The 27,514-nt window shown below is 45.7% G+C and overlaps 1 protein-coding gene across 3 annotated transcripts in view; it reads right to left on the reverse strand.

Annotated features, from left to right (window-relative positions):
* LOC138718250 (uncharacterized) overlaps positions 1–18,858 on the reverse strand; it is a 58,798-nt gene extending 39,940 nt beyond the window's left edge. The window contains exon 1 of one of the 3 annotated variants that reach the window (XM_069852604.1): positions 18,630–18,858. In XM_069852604.1, the coding sequence (XP_069708705.1) occupies positions 18,630–18,698 (69 nt within the window). In that variant the 5' untranslated portion in view covers positions 18,699–18,858. The remainder of the gene's footprint in view (positions 1–18,629) is intronic. The other 2 variants (XM_069852602.1, XM_069852603.1) reach the window with 2 other exon arrangements.
* Between the last annotated feature and the right edge of the window lie 8,656 nt (positions 18,859–27,514).

The raw sequence follows: 27,514 nt of genomic DNA on the forward strand, positions 1-27,514 counted from the left end.
CAAGGAACTCACAATTGGAAGTGGCTCGTTAATTTTAGCTGTCCTATGTATGTACCCACACTTCCCCCTTGAAGGGACACACACATAAGAACAGACTCATCTTGCTTTCCTACAGGACAACTCTGAAGAACATAATAGAAATAAAAGAAACAAGATTTCAGAGAAATGCAAACAGTAACGTTATGCTTTCCCCACCAGCACAGAATTTTAAAGTACCACAGAATCCCCTTAAATGCTCCCAGAGGAATGACACTTCACATACACTGTCCGTAAGGAATTTTCAGGAACACTTGCTATGTCAGCCAATGAACTTCACCAAAACACTTGCTGTATACCCAGATACCTACTTACTCAAAACATGTTTTAACACTGAACAAACTTGGTAGCTGCCTCTTGAGAGGGCTGACAGATCTGAAAGCAAGCTTTTGTAGGTTAGGTAGATGCCACTGATGCTGAGTTTCCTACACAGAGGAAATTAAACTTACCTTGTTTCTAAAGTGACTTTTGTTTTGCTGCATAAAGCATACGTGTAAGTTACTATATCAAACCTCTGAGCTACGCAGCTTAGTGTCTCTGCCAATGGCCAAACCCAGGTGAGTCAAAGGAAGATGCAATACCTCAAAAGGAACACTCAAAAGAGTGTTCTGGAATAAAACAATCACTGCAAGATGAGCTTTATTATTCCTTATACCTTTTTTAACCAGAATAAAAAAAAAACATTCCTGTAATTCTTAGCTGCGTCACACTAGCTACTTGCCCTCAATAGAATCCAAAGGCAATACGTTTCCAAAGGTTACATGCTGTGTTTCCATTTTAAAAGTGTCTGATGTGCTGTGCTTGACTTTCATAGAAGATGAGGCAGCATGCAACCATTACATTGATACGGACCTAATCCACCTCCACCAGTGCTGCTGGGAAAACCTTCTTAGAGTTTCAGACTCCCAAAGACCCAAAGGAACAATGACATTGAACTAGGTGTCTATGAAGGACACATTCAGCTAACGCAGAGAAACAGGAATGGTAGAGAAATTCTGACTGATATTGGATTTGACAGCTATTAAGTCAACACACCTATAATATTTTGTGACCATCCTCCAGGATCATGTTTAGGGTTTTTTTTCCCCCAAAAGCCTGTTGTCGCCTTTTTTTTCTCTCCTCCTTTTTTAAAGCTACCTTTTGCCCCTCTATATTTACACCGCCCTTTAAGAAATCAGAAAATATTTTCCTTCCTTGCTAGCCTTTAAACTACTTCCCTAGATGTTAAATGACGAATGGGAAAAGAGGCACAGATTTATCCCCATTGTGGATATTCTTGAAGTATATGCATGGGGCCGTTTTTCCTGCCACAACTACAACTTTTGTGTCTGCATTCACATACATGCGTCACTTAATAAAGGCAGCTGGCACTGAAGAACACTGCCAAATTAACAGAATTCTAGTTGTCCCCACAACAGGTATAATACCTTGTTTGTACCATGGCAGTTCATAGAGGGGACAGCTGACACTGAGCTGCCATTGTGCTGGCTGCTATACAGACAGACAGTAGTCCTGTCTTCATTACAAAAGCTAAGGCTCCAGTTCTAACATAAGAGGTACTGCCTTTAGTCTGTGACTCATTCCCTCATAAAGACCTTTCATTGGGATGTCGCAGGGTTTTCAGTGAGGTTTAACAGCTCTGTGTGGGAAACCTATCAGCTCCAATTTTTGTACTACATAAATGTCAATACATAGCATGGCAGTGCTTCCAAAAAAAAGAGGCAATGACATCTAGCACATGCAGGTCACAGAGCTACTACACAATGTCACTGGCTTGAGATACTTAAAATAGGAGTTGGATTTGAGTCAATGATTGACATTTTGAAGGTCTTTTTGTCTCCCAGTCCTGGACTTCCAAAATATTCACTCCTCCTTGTACAAGCGTAATTTTGCTCGCCCCTAGTCTCATACAACTAACTCTTCTCTGCTTAGTCCCCCTCAAGTCCCACAAGTAGCCCAAGATTAATCCCCTGTGAGTTGCTTCAAACACTTCTCTAGAGGCGTCATTCAGAGCACCTGGAAGAGAAAAGAAACCTCTTTCAAACAAGAGGATACTAAGTCTGTGGATTTGGTCCCATAGCATATCCCAAAGAAATTAAACTGGTAGGACAATATGAAAGGCTTTATGGAAAAAAAACAGATTACCACAGTCTTGCTAATCATACCTCTGATGATAGTAATAGGAAAATAACCACCTGCTCTTCTAGAATCAACTATAATTTTTATAAGGAACATATCAAGTGCTTTTCAGAATCAAGGCACACACCTATTGAGCTGCTCTTCCCAACATCCACCTTTTCTTTTGGAAGAACACACCAGTAGCACATTTCTCCTAACATTCAGACTTGGTTTCCCCTATTACTCCTACTAGTTTATTTTACCCTTGGTTCTAGACAATATTCTCAGAAACGAGAATATTTTCATAATATACAACACAGGCTATCCATGAAAAAAAGCCTTTAAAAAAGCAATTGTGCATTTTAGGCATGAATTAAGTAAACAGATGAAAAAAACTCAGAAGTCATATTTCCTGATGTTCCATGACCTGCACTGTCTTTCAGAAGTCCTGTCTGTGATTTTATGTGGGTTACATGCATGTGAATACCCTCCTGCTTGATCTTCACATCTTTCAGTCAGAGAAAGCATAATTTTGCACCCATTTATCATTTAGTAAAGTCTTCTATTTTAGTATTGTTACACTCTTTTTATTAGTAAATTATTCCACAAATTCTATCTTGGTTGTAGGAACTGAAGTCTCCCAAGCTCCTATGTATGATACCCTAGCTCCCATGTTCCCAAAGAGAGAACCATCGCTCACAGCAGACCAACAATTAACCTTGCCAAGTTCAAATTTTACACATTGAACTCCTTGTCATAATACACCACTCAGCCAAAGATGAACAGAAGAACCAGAAAAGGATGGTGCGTCTGTACAGATAACAAGAATTTCCAGAAAATATAAAAATAGAGGGAAGCAAAGACTAATGCTCTGACTAGCTGGAGATAAACACCCTCTCCCTTGACTCTTCTCAAGCTTTAACAGTAACACCATCCTCTCTTCAAAAGCATTCCACTACACACAGTAGTATTGTGTTCCAGCCTCCAGCCTCCCCTGTACAGTCCTTGTCTTATATTAGCCACAGATTTACCAAGGCAGCACAGCCTTGTTTGCCTCACAAATTCAGAATTGTGGCACTGCGATAACAAAATCTCCATGTCGAGGGTCCCAATAGATCATGGCTTCCGTCACAGCATATGAATCACAGAGCTGTTTAGACTGAAGGAGACGTCTTGGTATCATCTAGCCCAAACCCCGGCTCAAGCCGAGTCATCTAGAACAGACTGCCCGGGTCGGTGCTCAGTACACTGTGTACCTTAATGTGCAAAATGAAAGAGAAGGAAATCTCCAGTTCACATAGATGTGTGAATGTTTACAAGCCATGGCATAAAACAAGCCAGAAAACAAAGGAAGGTAACCATTCACCCTCCATTATTTCTTTAGGGAAGGCATCAGATCTTAAGTTCAAAGACAGTAGCCTCCTGCTGATGAGGATCTCAGCGTTACACCTGGGTCCTTCAGCTCTGGCACCAGAAATGCCTTCTGTCAGGCTAAGGACTCCTAATGTGACAGATGGGAACATGAACAAACTTCCCTATGCATTTGATTTTGCATCAATTTCCAGTAAGGAAAGATGTGTTTGTGAAGAATAACCAGATAGTATTTAAAGAAAACTGAGAGTAAAGCTTATAACTTTGAGGGAGATGCAATATGAAAGACAAACTAGCAGACAGGAGAAAAAGCAAGCAGGAGAGAGAGAGAGAGAGAAAGAGAGAGAGAGAAATCCTTGCCTTTCTCATCATGCTACTGCTTGCTACCTGAGTAACAATAATTAGCTGCAGCCAGAACTGCCCAGGTCCTAAGTGATCCAGTCACATTTGGAGTCTAAACCTCTGAAATATAACAGAAAATAAAAAATGCCACCCTGATAAGGCAAAGCTCCTCTTGGTTTTACTTACAGAAGAGAAATTAACCTGCAAATATATTATCAAAAGTAATTACATTGAGAATCATCTGGGGGCTTATAAAAGAGAAGGTAATCTCAGTTCTGAGGTAGAACAAATCTCTCTCAGTAGGCTTCACTTAATGGCTGTATTGTCCTAAAAAAAAAAAAAATACCACACCGTTGGGGTTGTTTGGTGCAGTAGAGCGTTTTCTTGCATGAGGAGCAGACAAGACAAAGACACAACTGACCACAAGCAACCGCTCATTCCCAGCTTGAATCAAGAATGTACATAGAGCTCATCATTCCTAATCCTCCTCTAGGAGGTGGCTTCCCTGGCAGAGGCCAATGCTGCCTGTACTGCCTCATACAAGGCTGTTTGTGACACAGGCTTGTTCAGTTGAGCCCTGGAAAAGTAAGGCCCCTTCCATGTGCCCTGGAAAGATACTTTGCTGAGTTGGTCAGTCTCATTGGTTTCTGGCACAAAAGCAGAAAGGGTAAGCAGCTCACCAACAACTGATAGCTCTGCTATGGGAAACCAACTTCCATTTCTCCAGACTGAAGAGATGAAAACAGTGCTTACTTACATTCTCCCTGCCTCACTGCCTACAAAGCGGCTGTTAGAGACACAGGCATTCTACAGCACAGGGCTCTGCTGCTGCCTCTTCTCCTTCCTAACAGCTTGGCTTTAGTAAAAACATTTTACTAAATTTCATTACTGCTATTTTTCCAGGTCAATGATTGCTGTAGTTGCCATGGGACACTGACTGATCTTGAATGAGGGAGGTGCCGTCCTCCCCATCATAAGAAATTCTGAACTGTAGAGAGCAGGTAAACAAGGAGGATTACGAGACCCTGAAAAGCAGTGTTGTCATGGAACAACACAAAGAAGTAAGGAAGGAGTGGGTCAAACAGGCTTTCAAATTAACATTTAACTCCTCTCCCAAGTTCTCCTTTAAAGTTTAGAGATATTCAGCATTACAGGGACAAGTTATATTAGAGAGAGGCTGTAATGCTTGCTCCCTCCTCAAGAAAAGCAGCAGAGTGAGAAAGCAGAGGAAAGGTTCCATTCAGTCTTCAAACATTTACAAATGCGATATGACTGCCCAGACTAGATCTGGGTTTCACAGCTGGTGTTCTTCAACAGCTAAACTTCCAGCCAGAACAATTCTAGTTTGGAAAAGCTTTCTAAAATCCTTTTCCGTTGTTATTTTTATTATTTTCCTTTTTAATTTCCATAATGGTTTTGCCTCCAAACTCCTTTCCCCGTTTCCTTGCAAATGGTTACAATTCATATCCAGGGTTCATAACCTATGAATGTTGTCCTGCTTGAAAGAGCAGATGTCTGGCTGAGCCAGTGAAGTGGTGACGAGCCAGTGGGACACGGCACTCCTCAAGGTCTCTGTTTTCCAGGCTTGCCTCACAACAAAGAGAGCAAAATACCTATTTTTTTGTATGGATACTGAACGCTTAGTCAGACATCATCTTCAACACGAGTCTAGAGTCTAGTTAACCACTGGTGGTTTCACAGATTTGAGGGAGGCAGAGAATCACTCTAGGTAGCTGAGTCCACAATGTTTTAACAATACAGATGTCACTTTTATTGAATGCTTATCTTACAAAGACACATGCAAACATGGTAACTGACAACTCTCAGAGTACAAGTGGTGGGAGTCATTAACCAGAGAACATGGAAACTGAGCTTCTGTTCTGAGGAACAATGACTGAACTTCCTTTCCAGAACCGTGGGCTTAAATTGGTTACCTAAATCTTAAGAGAGGATAACACCAGGCTTGCACAGGACATGAGCGGTGGGTGGGTGCGGGGAAGCGCATATGTAGTCCTCTTACTGTTTTAAATCCTCTCCCTCTTTCTCCTGTAATTCCAAATTAACGCTTGTGTTTTGAACATACTGTTTGCACAGTCAGATTATGACTATCTACCATCTACAGCTCCTGAAAAGAAGTTACAACTGTAGCCAAACCTGACCAGACTGAAGATATGACAGGGCACTGCCCTAGGCTTGGGAATCCTCATTCGCAAGCCAAGTGAATCAGGGGACTATGCAGAACCAAGTGCAGTGGGGCTAAGTTCCACACTGGCAAGGGGCACAGAGACTGGTCAAAACACAGCTTATTCCAAACCCATACAGCACAGCTGGATTCTCTGCATGCTCTCATCTGCCCCATGTCAGCTCTTTTGCAACAGCCATAGTTTGCAGCAAACCACCTTCTCTAAATCTCCCCCTGCTCTTTGCAGGGCTAAGCCGAAATGATTTTGCAAGGGAAGGCTAAAGATAAAAACACCAGGGGCTTTCGCAAAATTTAAAAAAAAAACCCAAACCATCAAGCCCTGATGCTTCATCACTGTTCTGGGGAAGTACAGTCCATAGCACCAATGAGCCAGCCCATGGTGCATGAACACATGGACTCTATAGTCACCAGGAACAGCAGACAACTGATGTTCTCTGATCACAGGGAAGCGAATGCAGCTGATGCACTGTTGTACATCAGCTAGGGATCAGGTCTTATGTACAGGTATCAGGTGAGACACAGCAATAGCCTTTCCCATTGACTCCTATTGACTATGGGTCTGTTCTCAAAAGCTCTGGGCAAATATTGTTAGAACGGCAAAACTAAGATGATCACTTTAAATTCCACTCAAGATAAACTCCAAAAGGTAGTACTTGCAAACAGACTAAGTTCTAGCCAGCAGAACTCAATGGTATAGGCACCCACATATATCCACATAGTGCTCCCACTAGCCGTTAAATTAATGTGACAGAGGACAAAAGCAATGCTACCAACTAAAAATGAGGCTTTAAAAAGCCTTTTAGGCAGAAAACACCCAGACTCTGTTCCTTAGCACCCAAAATACTCCAAATGTTCAAGAATTCCATTCAGTTTATTCATCCTCAAAGCCACTATGAGAACCGGAATCTCTTTTTACAAACATAACTGTAGTTGTGTTTAGAGACCACAATCTAACAGGCTATGATGTTAGACATTACAGATGGAACAAAGTCACTACAGCCCTCACTCAGCCAGTGCATGAAGTCTGGTAGCAAAGGTGTTACCACAGAAGTAGAGCCTTTAATCCTCCTGTTTCCTCCTTGCCTTTCCAGACCACTATGCTTTATGAAAAAAAGACTACTTCTGCACTACAGGAGCCAGGAGAATGCTGCAGCTCCATGCTGTGAAATGTATCATCCTTTCTGGTAGCAAGAAGTTTAACGAAATTCTAAAACTATCCCTATGTTGTTAGTTTAAGAGGATGGTTAAGCTTTATAGCTCTTACTATGGTGACAGAAGCCATACACTCCTCCAACTCTTCTTCTGCCTGCAAGTAAAGTTTCCAGATGTGCCACTCCCATCAAGTCTCCAGCATATCTCCTGCTCTCCTTCCATCACTCAGTTTCTGCTCAGTACAAATGCCTAGCACACTCTGGCCTCAGTCAGCTGTCACCTGCATGTGATGGAGCCATACAATAAGTTTCTTGCCAGCTCTATTAGTCTACTTGCGGCTTTGCTGATGCGATAGAAGGTTATGGCTAATTCATATCCAAGTTTCAAGGATTCTCTTTGAAAAGTATCATTAACCTGTTAACTTTCTCATCCTATGCAGGGAGATAGCATTTTACATACATAGTTCAGAAAGGAATTAGCAAGAAAAGCAATGGTAAAGAGTCAGGGAAGACCCATCAGAAAGAAGCAGCAACCTTATAAAATATTTGTGCAAAGGAGATCAACTCCTCTGACAGCTCACAGCATGGAGCCCTAACATTCCACCAGCTCACACCTCACAGGAGCAGTGTTATTCAGCAGCATTGATGCTAAAAAGAAGAGCAGTCCAGAGAGATGAGGAGCCTTAAGGATTAAAGGCCTTCATTACAGAGCCTCACCCACCCTGCATTAAGATAGTGACTTAGCTCCATCTGTAATTTACAGCCCATTTGCTGCTGAACCTGAGCTCCAAACGCAGATTAAAACCAGCACTGTTTATCACAGGCCAACAACCCCCTCAGACATAAAGGGAAGAAAGTACAAGACACTCCTAGAACTGGAGGGACACCTACAAACTAATCTCATCTGTGATGCATGTACTGAGAGAGGGGAGGATGAGAGATGCTGTTCACACCAGTGCCAACCATTCCCAAGGAGGCTACAGGGATTTAAATATACTCCTGCAACCCACACCCCATCCCCACTTGCCTAGCACAGTTATTATATTGCTATGATAAGAAGAGGTTTCTTTGCACAGGCCAGCTTCTCTGACAGTTTGAGACAACTCCCAAGCATTGCACAGATCCCCGCTACCAGGGAAGTACAGCTGAGTGCAGCTCACATAAGCAACACATCTGGTAACAGTTTTTCTATTCCTTCCACAAAAGTCTCAGAAAGGGCAAATGCCACTGCCCCGAGACACTTCATTAGCTGAGGAGAAGCTGCCCGTGTTGGGAGACCTCACTCGACAGTCACCTCAGCCATAAAGAACTACATTAGCCAGATTTGCAAACACAAGGAACAATGCCCTACAGTCAGGCTGGAAAACGCATTTGGAGCACATGAGACATTTCAGGCTTCTCCTCCTTTAAAAACACCCATATTAACCCTTCTGAGTGCAAGCAGATGCGAGCTGTTTCACTGCTATGGATTTACATCAAACTTACTGTATTTTTTCATAGAGCAAGTCAGTAACATAGGATAATCCTTCAAGACCAGATCTTTGATCCATCTTGTCAGGCATCTTTAAGTAAGAGCTAGGACCATGTGAAAACTTGCAGTGGCCCTCACTGCACCAGATCCTTTCCTGATAGGCACGGTATGATTCCAAGTGGTTCCTAGTTGGGTGAATCTGATCACAGTGGTAGTCTCTTTACCCCACACATGGAGGGATGGGCTACAGAGAAGTGGATCAAAGACAGAATTTGAATGTTTACTCTCCTCGGATATAGGAGCCAGAAAGCATGAAATTAAATTAGACACAGGTTCTAAACAAACAATAGGTGATCCTTCAGCAACATGTAGTTAAGGTGTGAAACTTTGCCACAGGTTGTTGTGGATACAAAGACCCTACATAGATTTGGTGGGGGGAATTAGACAGGTTTAAGTAAAAGAAGTCACAAGATGGGTGCTCTTAAGCTCCATTTCATGGAAGCAGGCCACACAGCACATGCATTTACTTGCAATGTCATGATGCAAGGGGATGCACAGAATAAAACTCGACAGTGTTCTTGCAGACCGACTCACCACAGATAGCCACTGTCACCGTGCCCAAGCATCACACACTAAATCAGCACCCAAAACTACTAGTTCAGGTGAAAGATGGAAAAATTTGCATCATATTGCAGTGCTCTGCAAAATACCCCTGAGAGGTTTCCCAAGAATGGCTTGCTCCATCCAAGCCACAGTCAAGGGTTTTCTATGAACAAAAACATATAAATTGGAACTGCTGATTTTTTAAGCTTCTAAACTATGTCACTTCTTGTGCTCCACACCAAATACCACTGTTCTCTCTTGTTAATTAGTCTTTGGCCAAAGAACTTTTATTTCTTTGAAATAACCGACCCCTAGAAATAAAGAAACATATAAAAAGACATCTCCACACAAAACCAGTTTGGCTACAGACAACTGTCTGGAACAACCACTTGGCTTTGCGTGTAATAACTAGGTGACTGGATATGGAAGGATTATTTTATACTTTTCCAGCTTACATTCAGACAAACTCTCAGCAAACTGAAGGATCTAGCTGCCTGTCTGGCACCTCTCCTCAAGATGGGAAATTCTTCATTCAATCAAAGGAAATTTTCTTCTTCTCTTATGTCCATACAGATCTTGGTGGATTACAGCCTCTGATGACAAGAAATAAGGACATCAGTTAAAAAATAGCCAGCATCACAGAAATTATGTGATCGCATTAGGAAGGGGCAAGATGAGAGAGATTTCTGAACAAATTCAGTGTGAGGGGGTAGGATCTTTATGCCATGAGGAACATGAATTCTATGATCTCCTTGAAATCAGTGGCTCAAAACTAGGTTTGTGTCCAGTCAAACCAATTAATCGGCTACCCAAGGCCAATCAATGGTTTGTTCCCTAGAAGTGTCAGGAACTTAGCTCAGTCTATTCTCATTGTTGACATGAATTAATATTGAGGTATTTGAGAGTACTTTATCCAGGCAGCTCCTGTCTTTTCATAAATCTAAATTCTGGAATAAGGGTTGGAAGGTGATCCCAGGAAAGTCCGTAGAGGGCTTTTTTTCCAGATGTGTTTGCTCGGTACAACTACCAACCAACCCAGTCATGCCAGTCCCACACGAGGGCAGATCATTTGAGCAAGGCAATCCATAGCCTCAGTCTACTGAGCCAGAGGGACAACTCCACGGGTTTCGACACTCCTTCAGAAGGTGTGTGCCAGTGGGACATAGGCATCTATCTCCATTACCAGCACTAAAGCTCAGGCCTCAGCAAGCTGAAGGGCTCTGCAGCAGGAGTTTATTTCAACAGTGAGCCTGGATGTTGGGCTGGCTGGTTAAGAGTGCTGGTGGAGGAGAAAGGCTGGAAACAAAGACTGGTCCAGACAAGCTGCTTGCAAAGCTGATAGTCACTCACGGAACCTTCTTTGAGCTTTTAGCCCTTACCACACCCAAAATAACATTCTTCCATGCTAACACTGAACAGCTAGGAAGAACCAGAATTTAAATTACTGCTCATGTAGTTATGTGGTAGCTTTGGTGCCAGTTTTCCAAGTAACATATTTTCATACATCCAAGTCCACTGGGAAGTTTCCATAAACATCCACAGTATCTCATCCTCCATGAAGCTATCAAGACTTGGCTTGCACAGGTGTACTCTGTCACTGGATAAAAGAAAAAAAAATAGTTGGATGGCTGGTCTCAAAGAGTTGTAGTGAATGGAGTTAAATCAAGATTGCAGCCAGTCACAAGTGGTGCTCCTCGGGGCTCAGTGTTGGAGACAGTCCTGTTTAATATCTTTACCAATTATTTGGATGAAGGGATCAAGCTCACCCTCAGAAAGTTTACAGACAATACCATGCTGGGTGGGAGCGTTGATCTCCTTGAGGGAAGAAGACTCTAGATCAATGGACTGAGGCCAAGAAACGAAGTTCAACAAGGCCAAATGCCAGGTCCTGCACTTGGGGCACATCAACCCCATGCAGCACTACAAGCCCAGTGAAAAAGGACCTGAGGGTGCTGGTTGATAGCTGGCTGAATATGAGCCAGCAGTGTGCACAGGTGGCCAAGAAAGCCAATAGCGTCCTGGCTTGTATCAGAAACAGTGTGGCCAGCAGGAGATACAGAAGCAACTGTCCCCCTATTCTCAGCACTGGTGAGGCTGCATCTCAGGTACTGTGTTCAGTTTTGGGCCCTTTACTACAAGAAAGGTCTTGAGGTGCTGCAGCATGTGCAAAAAAAAAAGGGCAACAAAGCTGGTGAAGGGTCTGGAGCATAAGTCTTATGGAGAGTGGCTGAGGAAGCTGGGGTTGTTTGGCCTGAAGAGAAGGCAGCTGAGGGGAGACTTTATTGCTCTCTACACCTACCTGAAAGTGAGGTAGGTGTTGGCCTCTCCTATCAATTAACAAGCAATAGGACAAGAGAAAATGGCCTCAAGTTGCACTAGGTGAGGTTTACGTTGGATATTAGGAAAAAATTCTTCACCAAAAGGGTTGCCAAGCATTGGAACAGCCTGCCCAGGGAAGCGGTCAAGTCACCATCCCTGAAGGTATTTAAAAGATGTGTAGACGTGGTGCTTAGGTAAATGGTTTAGTGGTGGACTTGTCTGTGTTAGGTTAAGGGTTGGACGTGATGATCTTAAAGGTCTTTTGCAACCTAAGTGATTCTATGATTCTAAGACTGGACTAGAAAGGCAACCATGTGAGCTCTTCACATTATGTACCCACACAAGGGTACTCTACTGTAGAATTCCCATGCTCCTAGAATCATAGAATCATACAATAACCAGGTTGGAAGAAACCCACCGGATCATCGAGTCCAACCTAGGGCAGTCTCAAAGAAAGAACAGTAGAAGTTCACCTGGCCAAGCACTTGCTGTACTGTAGTAATTACAGATGAAGAAGGGAGACTGCTGACCATGGAAGATCAGTTCCCTCTGCCTGAGGCAGCTCCCGAGATGTCCCAGCTTCAGAATGCCTGTCCTACAACTGAACAATTCAGTCTGCTGTATGCAGTGAGATAAACACGGAGGCCAGATCAACATCCAGACAAACCAGCCCACGGCAGGGAGGAGGTTATAATGGGTCTGAAAAGCAAGAACATAGCAAGAGCAGGAGAAATGCCCAGAGGCATGCTGAACTGCACACCCCCAAGCAGTGTCCAAGCCAGTCCAGAACAAAGCAGACTTCTTTGAACTGTGCTTCACCTGTAAGCTTGAGTAGGTCCGCACCCAGACTGGCATGGAGACAGCCCTGCATAAGTCACATTCACCTATATGTCCTTTACATTGACTTTTAGGCCTGGGTCACAGCAGAGTTCATACTGCACAGGGAATGCTGTCTGTGTAGATAAAGGTCACAACTAATTGGCTTTTCTCTAAATCCTTGCCTCGGTGTTCATGCTGAATGGTTGTGGGTGGTGCTGGTGCCTATTCAAAAACAGCTTAGCTGGCTGACTCTGCCGGTCAACAGTGATGAGAGGACAAACAGGCTCTGCCCACAGCCGGGTACAACAGTTACTGCAGCAGAAAAGAGCCCTGAGCGCACACATACCTGTGATGTTGGTTGCTATGAAGAGTTGGGTCACTGAGCAACGCGAATCCAACTGAACAGAACAGGGGCTACCGACAAATGTGTGTGGGTAGGAGGGATCAGCGCTATCTACACTGTGGGTAGGGGTGTATTTCCCACTGAAAATAGAACACAGCCTTTGGTTCCCATACTGAGGCATCCCAGCAACACTTCTGTGACTCCAGGCATGCTCCAGCAATAGCCAGAGAGGCTGGCCAGACTGACATGCTACAGCCACGTGGTGCCCAGCTCACCCACCACTCCATAGAGATGTTGTAAGTGGATGCAAGCCTTGCTTTTTACTCTAAAAAAATGTGAACTTACCGTTTTGCGAGAGCCATAATTAAAATTAATTATGACCTGGGTCCACTTTCTATTTTCATTTCAAATATAAGCTATATTCCCTCTCAGGAAAAGTTTTAGCAACCTAAACAGTACAACATAAATTCAGGAACTGTAAGACAGCACATGACAGCAGGACATGAAGTAGAACTGCACTGTCCAGCAAAGCAAAATGGATTAATATGTTTCTACTGAAATGTAAAAGTTAAACGTAGTACTACATTTTCATAATTCAATTTTTTATTCAACTAAAAATCAAGAGTTGGGAAGTACAAGGAAAAGTAATGAGATTTCTTTGACACAGGGGTGGATTTTGTGGTGGTTTTTGTTTTTTTTTTTAATCTAGTCCATATTTTCATATCAGTCATGAACAAGGCCAGCTGAAAGGATGTCTTACTGAACTACCCCAGTATCAGTGAACCCATCAGGCTGTATTTGCAATATCTGCAATTTGTCTAAGGTCCCACTCTCTGGAATTAAGACTTAACAGGAGATTATCGATGCTGGACATCTGTACAGGGAAGATGACAACCCTTGAAGATTCAGACCTTAGAAGCCAAGAAGAAAGAACTGTGAAATTATTTTACAATGCCTCAGGCAGAAGTCTCAAAAAACGTAAGGTTTCTGAATGGCTGGGATTGCCTGTTCTATTCTTCGCGGTGGCTAAGCATCTATGACAGCCTCTCTAACCCAATAACATAATTTTAGCCTAAATTATCACAAGCCTAACTTCAAGCATATTCATAAATACCCCAATAGCCAAAACTGTTCTTGCACACTTGCATCTATGCAAGTACTTGTCCCTCTCCTGAGGGAGATTAAAACCAGAGGCATTTACCAAGAGTTAATGGGAGGAATGAACCTGTTTGGTGGGATATGCTGAAAAATCCATGAAGGAAAGGAAACATTCATATACCACAGGAGACAGATGCAACTAAACTTTCACTGTGCCACACTGTCTTTGGCCAGCCCAAATACCAGTGGCTCGCTGAGCACGTGACTAGCAGTCAGCCCAAAGAAAGAAGGAAATTAATCTGTCCTCATTCATACAAAGCATGAGCCCTTACACAGATCTTTGAAAGCATACCCACTGTGCATCAAGAATAATGATGCTACTTCCCTCTTTTTTTGGTATGAAGAGAAAAAGTTTAAATAACATACTCCTGGCTCTGCTGAATAACCAGCTACCACTGGGACAATGATTCATAAGTCACTGCCTGCAAGCCTGAGGTTCTCTTTGCACAGCCATCTGAACCTCCTTTATATAGGAAAGATCAGGATGATGCCCGGTCACTTGTCAGGGCTGGCCAGCCAGACTGGAGTCTCTTGCTGACTCTGGATGCCAGCACAAAATAACTGACATGACTTGCTGGTCCCCAGCACTGTGTATGCACACATAGAAGCTGCAAGGGTATGTGAAGTAAGCTGACATGGGGTCTTTGTTAGTGTCTAGCCAACAGTTCCCTTGTAAGCAAGAACAAGGCTAAAATTACACAGCAGACAAATGCAGTTCAGCAACTGAATGGACTCACATATGACTTAATTCTGTTGTTTGACATTAAGGAAATGACAAACATGTCTTAATTACGTCTGCCCAGGAGAAAAGGAACATGCCAAGTACATAAATAATTTAACAACTTCTGTGGATTAGAACATCCATTGCATTTCCTCCAAAGCTGTTTGTGTTTACAGCAAAGTTGCAGTAGAATTGCCACCCTTAAAGTGCTTGGTTTTCCTCAGCTGCATGTTCCAGCCAGTTAATTTTTTAACACACCACAATCCAACTGTTTCATTCTGATAACACCTACAGCCACTAATTAAGGACTTAGTTTGACTGGCATTGAACAAACTTGTTCCAACCAGATGCTCCCTGCCCCAAGGACCTTGTTTGCAAGCAAAGCTTAGAAAATAGACACCTATACTTTAGCCACTACACAAATACACAAGGGCACAAGAGTTGAAGAGGGATTTGGAAGAAATGCATTAGTGAGAGAAACTTCTACCCCAAGCCGTGGGGATGAACAAGACATTTCATTTCTAGAGAGCTCACCAAGTCAGTTGGAGAGCACTTTTAAGGGCTCAGTATCAGTACTCCATCACATAAAACCACACGCAACCCCAGGATATGCATTTTAAAAGCTCCTTCAACTCTTTGGCTTACACTTCAGGAAGGACGTCTCAGGGCTACTAGTCCAAAACTATGCAAGAAAAACAATAAAAAAACTGTACTAGACTAATACTGGACAGCCAACATAAAAAAAAAAAAATAATATCAGGCCCTGAATCACAGGCCTGTCTCACTTTCCTTATCTGAAGCATATCACTACAGTACGGGACAATCCCCTGTTCTCAACTCTTCCGTCCCACAAAGTCTTCTCTGAAACAACCCCAGCTGCCAGCTGTTACCAAAGATGAGCCCTAACCTGTAAACTAAGATCTGCTTTTGGCTTCCGAATTCTAACAGCCAGCCAAAAACTGGAGGTTTCTTAATCTGGCCTAATCGCTAGCAAATCACACCAGACCACTGAAGCAAGAGGTGGAACAACAGGCTGAGGCACAAGGCTTCATTTCTTTTTTGGATTTAGCTGCAGCAGCTGACAGACTCTAAGCCAATGGGCTGGACTATGAACTACAACAGCTTGGGAACTGACACGTTGCCACTGAGCCACCCTTGCTACAAGGGCACAAGCATCCAGTGAGAAGACAGCAAGGTCAGCAGGACCAGCCTTCCAGGGCTACCATGCTCCACAGCCTAGATGCCCTTTACTGGAAACTGCTGGCAGTGCATACTAACCCAACAGAGCAGCTAAAGTGTCAGTCAGTCAGTCCCTCTCTTCCCGTTATGGTGACTTCTGGTGCAAGGGCAATAAAGGGACACTAAACTCCCTCAGCAACATTAGCACGAGCCAACAGACCTCTTGAGCCAAAGCCCTCTGAGCAGCCTTAGTTTTGAACTGCCTAAAGACCAATTTTAGTGGGGGGAAAAAAGAGAAGTTTATTGCATCAGTACCCAAGCTTACTTATTTCCTGGATTCACTTACAGGAGGCAATGGCAGCTCCTCCAGGTCGGGGAAGGCTAGGAAGACCTATCACAGCCACACTAAACCAACAGGGGTCACACAGTACCAAACTGAGATCTTCATAGTGGGCAGAAATGTCATCCTGAAAAGATTCCCAAAGCTTGGATGCCAACTCGAGGTTGGTCAAATCTCACAAGCTTACAAAAATGAGTTGACAATTTACCCAAGGATAGTCTCCAAGGACTTTGCCTAATGGCAGTACTGTTCCAAGCTAGAAACACAATAGCAACTTGCTTTCCCTTGAGCTTGGGAACTTCCAACAACAGTCATAAAGCGCAAACGCAACTGGGCAATGAAGAAGAGCAAGCTCTTGGTTTGGATGGGGCACAGACCGGTTTTATACTAAACATATCGTTGCTTATTCTCCACCTATAGTACTACAGACGTGATTTTATGTTCACAGCTAACCAACTTTTCACTAGGTTTCAGTGACAGCAGACTGGACTTTTCAAGTACTCATGTACCACACGTGCCAGAATACGTACAGACCTGCATAGGCACACACCCATGCGAGGAAGCTGAGAATGCAGAAGTCTGGTCTGTGCCTTGCAGCCACACGTCATCTGAGGGAAGAAGAGGGAGATGGTACAGGATACTTGTCCTCATCACAGAGTCCATGCACATTGCAGCCACAAGAAGCTCCAACAGCACTCCCTGCATGTGACACCTATCCACACCTGCACCTGCAATAAGGTCTGGCCCAACTCCTAAGACAGAGCACTGCTCGCTCTGTTAAGTGATTAGTATGCTGGGACAAGGCTCAACCAAGACCAAGCAGCTGCACATGGTCCCCAAAGGCATACAAAATACATATAAACCCAGAGTTTGGAAGTCTGGCTTTCAGCCCATACACATGTATACCAGTCATTGTACCCTTCCCCGTGGCAGGCTGCAACGATACCTCTGATGATCTATGCGTGAGCCTTGCAAAAAAAGTGCAAGCTTAAGTCTCTCCTCTCTACTGAGCCTGCAAAAACGCAGACCACCTGTTTGCAGCACAAAACCTTGGCACTAATATGAACAAAATGGCTGCAGATACCCAGTCCTGTGGGTTTTCCTGCAAGCCTCCAAGCATCCTGAAGGCTGTATTTACCACTGAGAGGTCTTTCCAAAGATTCTTACTGTATCACAACCTGAGGTTCAAACAAACAATAAAGCTAAAGGAGGCAATCACAGCCACAAAGCCTAAAAACAGTGTTCAAAAGAAATCCCCCGCTGCCTCTGCAGAGATATCCTGCACTGAATCCATTCAGCACAACTTAAAGCATTGACCTTATTTTGTTTCCAAAAACAAAATCTAATCCTGCCTCCCCTAAGAACCACAGAATATGCAATCCCCGCAGGAAGAAGTGCACGGACGCAACAAGCTTTGAGGAAACATCAGCACTGTTTCTCACAAAGTTGCCATCAGCCTGTCCAGTGCCTGCGCATAAGCGCAGCCACACGGCAATCCGCCTCTGTGTAACAACACATACAAAAGACTCCGCAAGAGTCTGGTATACGGATCCCCAGCCCCCAACTCGGGCAACAAGGGCTGCTACTTTTCCCAGATCCCTTCTCTGATTTGGGGCCAGGCGCTACTCTTCCCACAGTGCTGACCCCAGTCCAGGGTAACTCTGCTGATTTTGGGGAGTATCCCTTGGTTCGCAACAGTGTCGCCAAATAAGTTTTTGCAAGTAACTCATCAGGACTCCATTTTTATCCCATTGCATATGGCTCGAAAAATTACTCCTCGCATTTGGCAGGAAGGGTTTAGATATTCCTTATCCTGAATCCGCAACCCTGATTTTTCCTAAGATAGGATGTAAGGCAGAGTTCAGAAAGCCACGGGTAAACATAGGGAGCCCGGCTGCAAACTTCAGCTCGGATTCCAGCCTTCAGGACCAAACGGGAGAAATGTAAATAACAAGCTGAAAGGCACTTTAGGCAAATCATGCTTGCACAGCACCTATCGCAGGGAGATTCTCGCCTGATGAGGGCTGGGACAGTACAGCCTCCACGCTCACAAAGGTAACTAGAGCTTACAAAGGTAACTAGACAGGCAAATTCCGTTGGGTGGCCCGATAGGGTGGGACGTGTGCGGTTGGAACTGGATGATCCTTCCAACCCAAACCATCCGATGATTCTACGTTGCTAAACTCGTTGAATGAAATGCTTCTAGAGTAGAGACAGACAGGTATCCCTTTATCCACCTTCCTGTATTACCTACGGAATTGTGCGGGGTAACTCTGAGAGCGAAGGATCGGGGCTTTGGCAACAGCCTAGGCCAGTCCCTGCCGAGCACGCTGACCGAGAAGAAGCCGGCCCAGCATCAGGAACGCCGCGAGCCACCAGCTCCCCGGGTCCCCGTTATCAGTTACCTGGAAGGTGCAAAAGAGAAAACAACCGAGACCAAACCGGCCGCCCTTACCTTGAGCTGGAAAGGCTGAATCTCATTCAAACTCTGGTTCCTGAGCTTTTTGGTGAGGACCTTCAGCATGGTACAAAGCCGAGGAGCCGAAGAAGGGGTTAAGCGCGCACGCACGGGCGCATCAGCATCTGCCGAGCCCCCCAGGTACCCGCGGGGGGACGCGCGGACACCCCCTGCCAGCCGCCACGCTCCCTCCTCCGCGGGGGGAAGGACGGGGAATCTCCTCCCAGAGGCTAAAAAAAAAAAAAAAAAAAAATAAACAAACGCAAAACTTCCTCCGCTTTCCACCTCCCCCCGCCCCGCTCGGGGAAGGAGGGAGGGAGGCGCCCGGCGCGGGGGATGCGGGGCTGGGGACGCGGGGCTCCCCCCGCGGGCACCGGGCACCCGCCGCGGGGAGCTCGGCGGCGGCGGCGCCGGGGGGCGGGGACCCCGCTTAAAGGGACCGGGGCCGCACCTGGCACCGGGGGGCCGCTCGCCCCGAGGGCACCCGGCCCTGCGCCCCAGGGGCCGAGGGGGCCGGCGGCGGCTCGGCCTGTGTCGGGGCCGGGGAGGGGGTGCTGCCCCCTGGACTCGGCACTGCGGAGACCGCACCTCGAGTGCTGCCTTCGGCTCTGGGCCCCTCGCCACAAGAAGGACGTCGAGGTGCCGCGGCGAGTCCAGACAAAAGCAACAAAGCTGGCGGAGGGGCTGGAGAACAAGTCTTGCGAGGAGCGGCTGAGGGAACTGGGGTTGTTCAGCCTAGACAAGAGGAGGCTGAAGGGAGACCTTATCGACAACTACCTGAAAGGACGTTGTAGAGGGGCGGGTGTTGGTCTCTTCTCCCAGGTGACAGGATGAGAGGGAAGGGCCTCAGGTTGCAGCCGGGGAGGTTCAGATTAGACATCAGGGAAAATTTCTTTGCCAAAAGGGTTATCAAGCTCTGGCACAGGCTGCCCAGGGATGTGGTGGAGTCACCAACCCTGGAGGTATCTAAAAGACAGGCAGATGAAGTGCTCAGGGATATGGTTTAGCAGTGAACAGGTATGGTTGGACTTGATTATCTCAAAGGTCTTTTCCAACCTGGCAATTCTATGATTCTATGGCAAGTGCTTGTGCTGTGCCACATGCTGGCGTGCAGCTGGCTCACACCCAGCAGAGCAGCGGGATGCTGTGACCCATCTATCCTGTCCCCTGAGTCAGAGCACTCCTGTATCCTGTCTCGAGTCCCTTAGAATCATAGAATCACCAGGTTGGAAAAGACCCACCAGATCATCGAGTCCAACCATTCCTATCAAACACTAAACCATGCCCCTCAGCGCCTCATCCACCCATCCCTTAAACACTTCCAGGGATGGTGACTCAACCACCTCCCTGGGCAGCCTGTTCCAGTGCCCAATGACCCTTTCCCTGAAAAATTTTTCCTAATGTTCAACCTAAACCTCCCCTGGCAGAGCTTGAGACCATCTCCTCTTGTCCTGTCCCCTGTCACTTGGGAGAAGAGGCCAGCTCCCTCCTCTCCACAACCTCCTTTCAGGTAGTTATAGAGAGCAATCAGATCTCCCCTCAACCTCCTCTTCTCCAGGCTAAACAACCCCAGCTCTTTCAGCCATTCCTCATAAGACTTGTTCTCCAGCCCCTTCACCAGCTTCGTTGCTCAAGCGTGCAGTCCCTTGAGCCACCCAGGGAGCTCCCAAAGGGCCTGCAGCCACAGAGAAACTCATCACCACGTTTTCTCACAGCAAATGCAAGTGTAGGGCCAGGATGGCACCAGCTCCTGTGTAGCCAGCTGCCTTCAGGCAGCAGTAAGGTGCTCCATTTCCATGGCCTGTCCTCCAGCACCTCCCTGGCAAAGCAGTCAGGAAACTTATCCGGGATTGACTGATAGGCTACCAGCCACCCTGAACCCGCAGGAAGCCTCCAACAGGTTTGCCAGCACTAATAACAAAGGGCTTTCACCCACTGCCAACTCTCTGTCAATGTTAAAACTCCACGTGTCTGGTTGAAAGGTCCCTTTTGCCCATTACCAGTCCCTTGGGGCCAGCAGAGCCTTTTGTCCCAACTTTCCTCCTGGGACACGTTTGGAAGCATTGCAGAGGTCTCCACTTGTGTACAAATTCCAGAGGACCACAGGCTGGTTAACGTATCATTTCCTCATTCTCAGCTAGCATGCCTGTAACGAGATAAGGAAAGAGCACTCATAAAATGCTGACTGTGAAAAAAAAAAAGAGAACATCTTCGCTGGAGGGGAAAGGGTCTTGGTTCAGCTCCAGTTAGCAAAGTGTTTTTTCTTGAAGGAGTAAAACAGGAACAGATTCTGAGCCAGGAAACATTTCTGCTTTTCAGATAGTGCCTTCTTAGAAGATGCCTGCAGTAGGAAACTACCACATCTATTAAACTGTACTTGTTCTGCAAGTTCTGCATTCACACTGTGGACTTATTTTCACCTATTTTTCCTCCAGTTCACACCAAATTAAAATCACCATCCAATTATGTTACTCTAAGCTAGCATACATTGTTATAGATACTTCTGGTTTCCTTATTGCATTAATAAAGAAAAACAGGGACTAGTGCATATGAGCAGATCACTAGTCTAGCATCCTGCCTCCAACAGGAGGGAGTAAAATGCCAGATGAAAGCTGAAATCCTACATACAGATATGCAATAATATATCTAATGTTTAGTAAGAATTACTCCTGATCCCTAACCAATAATCCCAAAGCCCAACAACTAAGAATCTCTTACTATTTTCTTACCCTAGTGAATGTCACTTAAAGAGAACCTGCCACCCACCTGCAACACCTCACAGCCTCTACCTGAACTCACACTGCCCCATGAGGGCACAAAACAGCAATGGTGACCACCACCCAGTGATGGGTGCAGGCTGCCTAACCTGCTGTAGGGCCAGTGCTGCTAATGAAAAGCAACAAAAGCAAGTGCCGATGAGGTTTTGTCGTGGCACTTGCAATGTGAGAGAAACTAATATTGTAATTCCTTGTAATAACTCTGCTTCTGTAACCTTTGCCTCTGTGTTTCAACAGATACCTGCAGAGCAGCTGTTTATTTCCTCCTTTGTATTTAATATAGCCAAAATAGCCAGGAATATCAACTTCAGGAACACCTAGGTCTCTTTGGGGTCAAGTTACACACACCTGGTCCCAGTGTTTTCTCAGACTGCATAGCCGTGAGCATCTCCATGCTTCAGCAGGCTCAGAAGAAGCTCACGCTCTCAAGTCCCTCCCCAGCTAACCTTGTATCTCACACTGGTAAAGTACCACGGCCTCTCTCTTTCTCCACTACTATTATGCCTGGAGCGACTGACTGACAGATCACAAGCTCTCCACTGATCCATAGGATCCAGCATCTCACAAGGCACAGTGACACACTGCTGCAACCAGTGACAAACAATTGAGTGGACTCCCAGAGAAAAAGAAGCCCTTGCAGAGAGCAGAGTTGCAGCCTACTGCACCAGCTCTTGTCTTATGTGATCCCGGCTTGTCAAGCTAGATGAGTTCCCAATAGATGACAAGTCATACTGCTGCATTGTGTACTGGAAAGAAAGTTTTCTGAAAGATCTGGAGGCATTGCTCCTCCACATATATACACGCTGCAGAATACTACCAAGTCATTTCATCCAAGCAAAATGTTTCCCAGGGGTAAAGTAATAGTAGTATTCCCAAAGAAGAAAGCTAAGACAGTGGAAGGCTACTTGACTTTCTGAAAGTGACTGAGAAAAGCTGTGGAAGACTCAAGAATAGAAGTGGTATCTCCTGGCCCCTAGCCGTATGCTCTCAGGCGGTAATCTATCCTGTTACTAGATCACACTGCTGGAGTAATGCAAAATTCAGTGGTTTCTCTTCACAATCATCTCATGTGATCGCCTTGCTTTGCCTTTGGCTCCTGTGGGTTTCTTACCCCTAGGGTTTTGATCTGCCTACTGGGTTCAAACAAAATCCAAATCTCAAACGTAGCCAAAGAGGCTGAGTTTCTTCTGGCCACCTGATAAAAGCATGAAAAATGCAACACATAACAGCTATTGTAAGCCCACACACCTTCTCCAGCTTTGCTGGAGGATCTCTTTAAATTCCTCATGGCCAGACCAGGAGCAGGAGGGAGACAAGTGGCAAGCTGTCAGTGCAAGAACACCTGGTATAGTGGTGACAGGGAAAGGGCAGGGGGCTGTGAGCTGAGCCAGGATCCTGGTTCTCTTCCCCAATACCTGCATGTTACTGCCTGCTGCTGCCATGGGGAAGAGATTCATGCCTAAGTTCCTGGCATGCTACATCTTATTTTCCCTTGGAGAAATTCTTCTGTGGGATTCCTGGCCAAACAGTACAATGTGGGAGACAAGCAGGAGGGGTAAAATCAATGCAGTGAGGATTAGTTTAATGCACAGATTCTGTCTGAGCTGTGTTTCCCACCGTGCCTGGAGGACACTTCTGCAGCTTATCCTGCCCTGGGTGTTCCACTGACACTGCAAGATGCAAGAACAGGAATGTGTGTGGGTGCACAAGGCCCCATTAGGCAGGCCTGACCAAGCCCTCTTATAAGGAAAGAGATGCTGCTTTCACCCTTTGAAGTCACCTGGGGATTTGCTCGGCCCACCTTGCACACCAAAAACTCTTAGGCTCCCCTTTTCCTCACACTGTGCCATAGCAGGATCACACTGCGTCTGTCCAGACCCTAGGCTGAACATCCTGATGTTAAAGGCAAAAATATCAGCCAGGGAAGAGGTTCAAGTGCCATCTATTGGGGATCTCCCCTCATTACACCAAGGGAGATGAACTGGAAAAAAACCATCCCATCCCTTCTTACTCATGACCCTAACTGGGTGATGTCTGAGACAGGCACTGGAGCTGTAGCCAGTGCCAGGCATGGAAAAAGCATCTGTCTGCCGAGGGGAATGCTAAAAGCAAGCAAGGCAGAAGCAGGATGAAAGCTGAGCCTAGAGCTTGCTTGGAAGGAGACGTGGGCCCAAAGCCAGGCACATTTTGAATGGTGCCACACAGCAAGGCTGTCCACCAGCTGCCTCAGCCACAGTGCAGGGTGTGTAGGTAAAAAGCAGGGGAGAGGGAGAGTCCCCCAAAATAATGAGAATTGTTCCCAAAACAGTACAACTGACAAGAAAGGCAGCTACAGCGTTTACCATGGCAAAGGGTGCCAAGCTCTCTCCCTGAGCCAGCCACCAATAATTCATGGCAGGTACCACAGGACATTTCTCCTCCCAGTGTGTGACTTGCTGAGCCAGTAGGCTCGTCCAGAAAGGATCATCTCTGACTTTGCCTCTGTGTGATATCTGCCCTGACACAGGCCAACCTGAGACAAGTCCCCACCATACAAACCATGAACACCCTTGTGACCCAGCTGCAAGGGTGAGGTTGTAGTGCATGCAGGTGCTCTGTGGGCTCTGGCCATGTGGTCTTTATGCCAGGAATCTGGGGCAGGCAGCTGGGAAATATCTCATGTGTAGTCAGAAAGGAGCCCTTCACTAAGGCTACAGGTGCCCAAAGGTGGGAACTGGCCACCATTAAGTTAACAGCTACAAACTATCCCAAAGCTGAGCCAGCTGTTGTTATGCAAACACTTTGGACGTTCAGGGAGTATCAGGAAGAGCTGGTCAGGGATGGCTGAGACTGACAGCTGTCTCTTTTATAGATACGTCTCTTCCAGCACATCTGAGCAATGGCCTACCCAGGATTCATGTTCTTGAAGATGCAGTTTTTGACTGGCATGAAAAGAAGAAAAGAAGCAGAAGAGAAGTTGAAGAGAAAAGTATTCAGAAATAAGTATCTACTTGATAGAGAAACAATGACCATGCCAGCATAGGCCATGTGACAGCAGTAAGGAAAAGAGATGATCCTCTTAACAGCACTGCTGGGTAGCCCCATTTCTGTTATAACTCCCTTGCCACTCCTTCTCTTCCTGCAAATTGCTATGGCCAATCGGAAAGTTAGCATGTGGCTAATACACTGTGAACCAGGGAGAGCAGGATTACCACAGCTGCTTCTCTAGCTGGTACTGCAGATGTTCATACCTCTGCAAATGGGCCTGAAAGGGGCTTAGTAATGGGCTGCTTGGACAGTACTGAAAGGGCCAGCAGCTTAGCCTGGCCAGCCACAAGCTCCAGCGTAGCAGGGCAGCCCGGCTCCTCAGAAACACAAGCAAAGAGAAGTGATGATTTCTGCTTTAGATAGTTTCTTCCCTCTAACGCCTGGAAAAGAAGAATCATCTCATCTGGCTAAAGGATCTCTGGTCTTCTTTCTTTCAAATACTTCTAGTCACTGGAACTCAGTTGCATCTCTTCCTTTTCAACTGCCTTTATGATAACAGTCCTCAGCTGGGATCACACTGGTTCTGAAACCTGCCATGTAGCTAGCAAGGAGCAGTCAGTCCAGATACGAAAGACATATCCATTCTATACATCCTACCCCCACAGAGGGGGTCAACCAACTCATCAGCTGCCTCAGACTTGAGGTCTTTAGGTCAAGGACAAGAAACCTCAAACTACAGTACTTAGAAGGGCAGCATCAGAGAGAAAGGGCCTAGGTTCCTGCAAAAGCAGGAAACTTCATTAGCAAAAGTGCTAGGAAATGAGCACATAGTCTCTGCAGAGGAAGGGAGAAAATATTGTGGTTGCTAGTTTGATGGGGGGAAATTCCTTTCTGGAACTTCCTGGCTGCCCAGACAGCCTCTGGGCTTATCCGAAGCGTATAAATAAAATACAGCTTTCAACATCAAAGAGGTTTCCCAGTTCCTCTCTTTGGGCACATCATTTAGATCTGTATTTGTGAGCAGTTTCAGTGATTCTAAAGAAAGGAGAAAAGAGCCAAATTAGTATCACTGGGGAAAGAAATTCCAGGAAGAATTTCCAGAAGGTACGAGTTCGAATTTGCTGCCTTGCAGCTTATCCCTACCATGGGTGTGGTGCATGGAAGAGGACAACAACAGCCAGGTTTGCACCCACGCTGTACTCCTGGCCACAGTGCTTCATTGCGAGCCCAACCAGACTTCTCAAATTGCCGTCAGATGATCAGAATACACCAGCTAGGCACTAGTGATGCTTCACAGAACTGCTAGGACTCCCATCAGCCCACAGGCACTCCATTTCCAGCTGCTGCCAGTCTCCAGTTCATCGGGGGGGAAGACTGTTCTGGGTCCACTCAAATTGGTGTGTAGACTATTGAGCTGCTCTTAACATGGCAGGGAAGGCTGGGAAGAGGGGCACAAGTACAGCTGGAGGCCTCTGCAGGAGTGACAGCACAGCAAAATCCTCAGAGAATGACTTGGAGGTAAAATATACAGACCTTAAAATAATGGTAGGACTGAAACATGCTCTAAGGACGGAGGATTTGTGGCCACAAACCATCCGGAAGCCAACAGGAGGGATCCAAGAATCCCATAAAACTGCACTTTAAGGAACAGAACGAGACAACCTGTCTTCACAACTCTCTGCCTCAAAAGCTCAGATTGCTTGGCTGGCCAAGGCAGGTGTGACTTTAGAAGATTTTGGGATGAGAATAAATCACAAGCATGTCATTTTCTCCTTGCTTTCTTAACTCTGTGAATGTATATTGTACCTGCACACCCTGCTCGGGCTTTTCTAGAGGCCAAGGCCAAATGCTGAAACCTTTATCAGTTTCTCACAACTAAGTACAGTTATTTGCAAGCTATTCACCAGAAATCCCAGTTGGAACAGCTTTCTAGGCAGCATGGCTGCATAAACAAGGATGAAAACAGCCTGGGGAAGGAGGAAATGAGTTTCACATCAGAAACTGCAAGATCTACATGCAGTCACGCTAACACTAAAAATGGTCAAAGAAGGGGGCAAGAGATGAGGGTCTAAGACAAAGGGCAGATAAAAGGTGGGGATGAGATATTTTCATTGAAATCTTAGTATACATTCATTCCTCATGCCACCTTGTTCCCAGGATAAAACTTTTCTGCTAACAGTTGCTGTCAGAACAGAGGCAGGATCTGGCTGGTCCACGGAGACACAACAGCCATGGCCAGCTCCTGTCCTACAAACCTTCCTTATAGGGGGGGCTGGCTAAAAGAAACCTTGTGAAAAGCCCAATATTTTGTCTGACGTTTTCTGTGGCCTGTATTACACACTAGGCGTCTCCAGAGGGCACAAGAGACCACCACGTTGTCTCTGCATCAGTTCACCCTTTCCAACCGAGGGCTGAGGTGAGAAAGGGAGAGAGCAGTCCGGAAGGGGTTTATTATATTTTATTTTCCCAGCTCTGCCTCTCTGTTATTCCACATGGGCTGAAGGCAGAACTGAGGTTACCGCATAGCAGCTTTATGAGATGCTTTATGCTGGCAACCACATGCACAAGAGAGAAATTGTATGTAATATTAGCCAAAGATCTGGGCGTCTCACACACAGCCAGGCAGGTTTGCAGATCCCAGTGCTTAAATCCAAGGACAGTGCAAAATGTCAGAGCAAAAGGATCGGGCCCGCCTCCGAATCCCACCACGGGATGACCTCTCCTGGTCTGAGTGCATGAGAGGTGGACACTAACTAGAGCCTGATGCATTACAGCCCACCACAAGTCACCTGGCTTTCAAAGAACAAAAGCATGGCACACACAACCAACTGTATTTAGAGGAGGCAATGCAGAAACTAATTCTTTCCATCACACATCACAGCCAGCATTCCTAGAGGTATTAATGAGTAATTTTCTGGAGCCTGTTGTTGAGAAACTCTTCTCTTTCTCAGTCAGTTCTACTTCGCTGTATTCCGGCTCCCCTCTAGATGGGTAATGGGCCCACATACATAGTATCGAATTCCCCAAATTAACCATCATGAAGAAGTGCATGTAGGAGGTGTGTGTGATTCCCTCTCTGAGACCTGCATGACTGTGCATCAGACTGCAAGAAAAACAGGACAGATGATAGTTTAAGTT

The sequence above is a fragment of the Phaenicophaeus curvirostris genome, chromosome 2 (genome assembly GCF_032191515.1).
Source record: "Phaenicophaeus curvirostris isolate KB17595 chromosome 2, BPBGC_Pcur_1.0, whole genome shotgun sequence".
In the NCBI taxonomy this organism is placed as follows: domain Eukaryota; kingdom Metazoa; phylum Chordata; class Aves; order Cuculiformes; family Cuculidae; genus Phaenicophaeus; species Phaenicophaeus curvirostris.